The 5071-nt window shown below is 50.2% G+C and overlaps 1 protein-coding gene across 2 annotated transcripts in view; it reads left to right on the plus strand.

Moving 5' to 3' along the window:
- Window positions 1–781: 781 nt before the first annotated feature.
- Window positions 782–5071, plus strand: part of BAZ1B (bromodomain adjacent to zinc finger domain 1B) — an 81534-nt gene continuing 77244 nt past the window's right edge. The window contains exon 1 of one of the 2 annotated variants that reach the window (XM_032254983.1): window positions 782–1260. In XM_032254983.1, coding sequence (XP_032110874.1) covers window positions 1154–1260 — 107 coding nt within the window. In that variant the 5' untranslated portion in view covers window positions 782–1153. The remainder of the gene's footprint in view (window positions 1261–5071) is intronic. The other variant, XM_032254984.1, reaches the window with a different exon arrangement.

Below are 5071 nucleotides of genomic sequence, written 5' to 3' on the forward strand. Positions count from 1 at the left end.
TGGCCTCAAGCAATTCTCCCGCCTCTGCCTCCCAAAGTGCTGGGATTAGGGGTGACTCACTGTGCCCACCCAGGATGTGTCTTTAATAACATCTTTCAATCTATTTTTCCAAAGCAGCTTCTATATTCTACTTTCCAGCAACCCCCTAGAAATAAGCAGTATACTTCTACCCAGATCTCAACCACACTGTCGCCCAGAAGTTAACTTTGGGGTGAGTAAAGTTGGCGCTCAAGTTGTCCTCCCGCAGAACCTTTGCTCGGGGAAGCTCCCGGGGCCACTTCCCGCCAACCCCTCGCTGCAGCCCAGCCCCACCCGCACATCCCCGGGCGTGGCCGAGCGCGGCGCCTTTAAGAAGGGGGCGGAGCCCAAGAGAAAAGACAAAGCCCCTGGCCGCGCGCTCCCCCTCCCCCTCCGGCGCACCACACGGACAGTGGTGCCCGGATGTCGGTGTCGCCGTCGGTGACAGATGGCGCAGTGCCTGTATATGCGAGGGGGCCTCTCAAGCTTGACCTCCTTGAGTTCTCGGCTTCTCTGTTCTCCGCTGTCCGCTACTTTTAACTCCGCCGCCCGAGGCCCGCACGCCTGTCACCGGCGCTTACATAACGTGACCTTTCACCTCTTCAGACTGCCCTCTAGTGCGCTGCAACCCAACTACGCGACAGGGGCAGGGGGGCGGGACCCAGGTGCGGAGCGGCAGCTCCTCCAAGCCAATAGGCTGTGAGCGCTGACCAGCTCTCCGCCTATTGGAGCATTCGACACCGGCGCCACGGGGGAGCAAGTTAGTGTGTGCGTTGGCCGGGCCGGGGGGAGGAGGGGAATCTCCCGCCATTTTTCAATAATTTCCTCCGGTGTCGCTGAGGAGGAATCGTGACTGCCGGCCGACGGGACCAGAGGCGGGGATCGGCTGGGGGCTGCTAGGAGGCGCGGCGGTGTGTGCGGGAGCTCTGCGCCCTGGCGTTCCGCTCCATGGCTGTCGCGCGGCCGCGCCGGCGGTAAGGAAGCCGGAGTTCGCGCCGCCCTCTCACCCCTCCCCTCCCCCACCCCTCCCCCGGGCGCCTGGCGCTCGCTCCGGGCCGCGGGGCCTAGTGCTGCGCCGCGGGGCCGGCCCCAGTAGCCGCCCGTCCCCATCGCCGCCGCCGCTGCCTCCGCCGCGATGGCGCCGCTCCTGGGCCGCAAGCCCTTCCCGCTGGTGAAGCCGCTGCCCGGAGAGGAGCCGCTCTTCACCATCCCGCACACTCAGGAGGCCTTCCGCACCCGGGAGTATCCTTTTCCAGTCGCGCGGGCCGGGGCGGGCCGGGGTAGGGCCAGGGGCTAGCGGGGCCCGGTCGGCCGCGCATCCGCCGCCCGGGGCAGCTGTCAGCGCGCCCCGGCCGCCCGCGGGCCTGGACGCCGACTCTCAACCCGCGCCCGCCGATCCTTCCCGGGGATCCGGCGGGGGGGCGCGCGCCGGCCCTGGAGGGAGAAGGGCCAGCGCCGGCCGCCCCCGGGGCCCCGCCGGCGGGGAGCGCACCCCCCATCCCCATTACCGCCCCCGGGTCGGCTCTAGGGCCTGAGGATCCGGGAGGGAGGAGGCGGCGTGGGGAGGGGGAGCTGGATTTCTTGCTTTGCTTTTCACAATTTTTGTTTTTCTAAATTTAAATGAATCCTGCAGTTTAAGTTTTGAAATTGTACCCGCGCGGCCTCGTGATGCGGCGTGTGCAGATCTTCGACTGCGTCTTATCCCTGTCTCTGCGGCGACAGTTGGCATTTTTTCTTCTCCCGAGGGAACTTGAGGCCGGGGATGAACTGACAGGACTCTGGGGCTGGAAACTGGGAATGAGATTGCCCACTTAGAGGAAAGGGAAGGAAAAAACTGCTTCTGGATGAGCTGATGCCTGCCTTCCCTGGGCAGACACAGGTTTAAAATTTTGCAGGTTTAGAAGGAGATTGGTATTCGTTAAAAGTGAAATTAAAATAAAAATACCAAGTTTTTGTGTTGTATTTTGGGAACACGAAATTTGTTGTTTTAAAAAGGAAACATCCTCTCGTCATGACTAAGATTTCTTGCATAAGCATTATCTTTTAGTGAAAAGTTATGCAGTTTTTATTTGCTTTTTTTAATGGGTGCTAGATGAATCGTTTTTGAGGCTTATCTGTTCAAAAAAAAAAAAAGATTTTGGAATCAAGGTTTTTTTGTGGAGACTGAAAGCTTTAGGCGTGAAGGCTAATGTGTTGTGAGTTTTCTTAGCCCTATCTCTTCGAAAGGGTTTGATTTCTTAGTTTCTTGCTTGCTTCTGTATAGGAGGAAGCGTCTCTGAGAGCTATTTCGTTTCTCCCTGATTCTCACTTTAACGCAGTACGTTAGAGGATAATCTCGTTCTTGTTGGAGTGCGATTTGTGAGTGTGGAGTGCAATTCGTGAGTGTCCTTTTGTGGGGAGTATACACACAAAGGGACCTGGAAAATGAGTCCATACTGGAGGAACGCTCTTGGAGAAATAGAGCTTGTAGCCTCTTGGAGCTGAAATGGATCTCAGAGGTGGTCGGGTACTCGGGCTGGGTTCCCCGAGTTGGCCGAGAAAGTGGAGGTTGACTTGTTGAAGGTCATTTATAAAAGAGTTAGGAGTAGAATCCAGCGCTCTTCCTACCTGATGCCTGTAAGTCAAATCAAGAGAAGAAGGTGGAATGTTAAGTTACTCCTTCACTTTTTTTTTTTTTTTTTTTTTTTTCCTTTTTAAGAAGGGGTTTCACCATATTGGTCAGGCTGGTCTTGAATTCCCGACCTCAGGTGATCCACCTGCCTTGGCCTCCAAAGTGCTTGGATTACAGGCGTGAGCTACTACACCTGGCCACTCCTTCACTTTTAATTAATTTAAATATTACCTCACTTTTTTGTCAGTGTGGTATAAGATAAGGCACAGTGGCCGGAGGGGTGGTCATCTTGTTCTTGTCAAGCGAAGACTTGGAATGCTTTGGAGAAGTTCCTCTAGCTGTACCAAATACTGCATTATTCTAAAGGTATCCCTTTTTTTTTTTTTTTTTTTTTTTTTGTGTTGGGGTTTCCCTCGTGTTGCCTAGGCTGGAGTGCAGTGGTGAGATCTCGGCTCACTGCAGTCTCCGCCTCCCAGATTCAAGCGATTCTCCTGCCTTCGCCTCCTGGGATATGAGTAGCTGGGATATTACAGGCACCAGTCACCACACCTGGCTAATTTTTTTGTATTTTTAGTAGAGACAGGTGTTTTACCATGTTGGCCAGGCAGGTCTCAAACTCCTGACCTCAGGTGATCCACCCGCCTCAGCCTCTCAAAGTGCTGGGATTACAGGGGTGAGCCACCATGCCTGGCCAGTACCCTACTTTTTAATAACATTTGAAACCTCAGTGGAGTAGCAGCTTGTGAGAATCCAACACGTCCTTTTCTTTTCTTTCTTTTTTTTTGAGACAGAGTCTCACTCCGTCACCAGGCGCCAAGCTGGAGTGCAGTGGCTCAACCTCGGCTCATTGCAACCTCTGCCTCCCGGGTTCAAGCAGTTCTCCTTCCTCAGCCTCCCAAGTAGCTGGGACTACAGGTGTGCGCCACCACGCCCAGCTAATTTTTTTGCATTTTTAGTAGAGGTGGGGTTTCACCATGTTGGCCAGGTTGGTCTCGATCTCTTGACCTCGTGATCCGCCTGCGTCGGCCTCCCAAAGTGCTGGGATTACAGGCATGAGCCACTGCACCCAACCAACATGTCCTTTTCAAATGTCATTAATGTTTTGAGCGTTGATGGATGCTCACCCACTGTCAGATGATAATTTCTCAGGTCTGGTTTTAGTGGAGTATAAGAAACATGCCATGGAGAAGAGACAGGTTCTAAGTGTGTAACAGTACTGAGCTGTTTAAAAAATGGCTGTAGGTAGTTAATTTAGGACAGACAACACAGGCTTTTTCATATTATTGAATGAAATTGTTGAAATATGTATATGAAGAGTTTCTCATGATGATGACAACTGAAAACTGAAACCTGGAACATTTTAAGTGGTATGTATTTAATAAACATTCTTCATTTTTAAATTTCGCATACTGGTATTTAGAACCCATTTAACGAAAGAGTTCTTAAAGCATATTTTATATTGGGGGGAAATTGCTCCTTTGGGAAGTTCTACAAGTGGAAGCACTTTGAGGATGGTTTTTAAACAAGTGTACTGTATGGTTGGCAGATAGACATTTCTTTATGAGGCTATTAGTGGTTTCACAGAGGAGAACAAATATGTGGTTGGGTAACAGCTGCCTTTGAAGTAGTATTCCCAGTTCTCAATTTATATTTACAGTTATGTTTTTAATAGGACTTGATACTTTAATTTTCTTTTCATACCTACCTTTTGATTGCATGTATCACAGAAGTTTGTGTGATATTTTACTGACTTAAAGGTGTGTGTTGGTATGTTCTTGGCGGTATATTGTAAATCTTCATTAAACTTAGCGGAAGTTGTGAGTAACGCACACATTTAATGACTAGGTGTTATATATTGGTGATTATGTTGATTGTACTGTAGCTTTGTATGGTGCATTACTTCCTAGAGTAGTACCACAGGCAGGACACTAGATCTTGGAAAATATTAACTTTATCAGAATCAGTTCTTGATGTGACACTGACTTTATTTAAGTCAAGGTAGGTTTTCGGCAGGAATTGAAGGTATAAGCAGCCTGCTGTAGATTAGTATTTTTGTGTTGCTTCAACTGTCATAGTTTTTAAAGCTTAAGAAACAACTAGTTCATGACCTTTGTAGCATCATTATGTGAGAATTTATAGAGGGTATGATAATGAGGGGCTTTTATTCATACTGTTAATCTGGCTTTAGGCAAGTGTGACTAGAGCATATTTTTGTTTGTTTTAAGACTCGGAGTTTCACTATGTTGCCCAGGCTGGAGTGCAGTGGCTGTTCACAGATGAAATGGTAGCACAGGGAAGCCTTGAACTGGGCTCAAGAGATCCTCCAGCCCCAGCCTCTAGAGTAACTGGGACTACAGGCAAGTTCTACTGCGCCTGTCTTAGAGCATGTATTCAGAGTTGAGCAGCTGTAGATGGAGTTAAGTGGTAAGATAGGGTTTTACT

The sequence above is a fragment of the Sapajus apella genome, unplaced genomic scaffold, assembly GCF_009761245.1.
Source record: "Sapajus apella isolate SASKATOON/1434 unplaced genomic scaffold, GSC_monkey_1.0 scaffold88, whole genome shotgun sequence".
NCBI classification, from domain to species: Eukaryota; Metazoa; Chordata; class Mammalia; order Primates; family Cebidae; genus Sapajus; species Sapajus apella.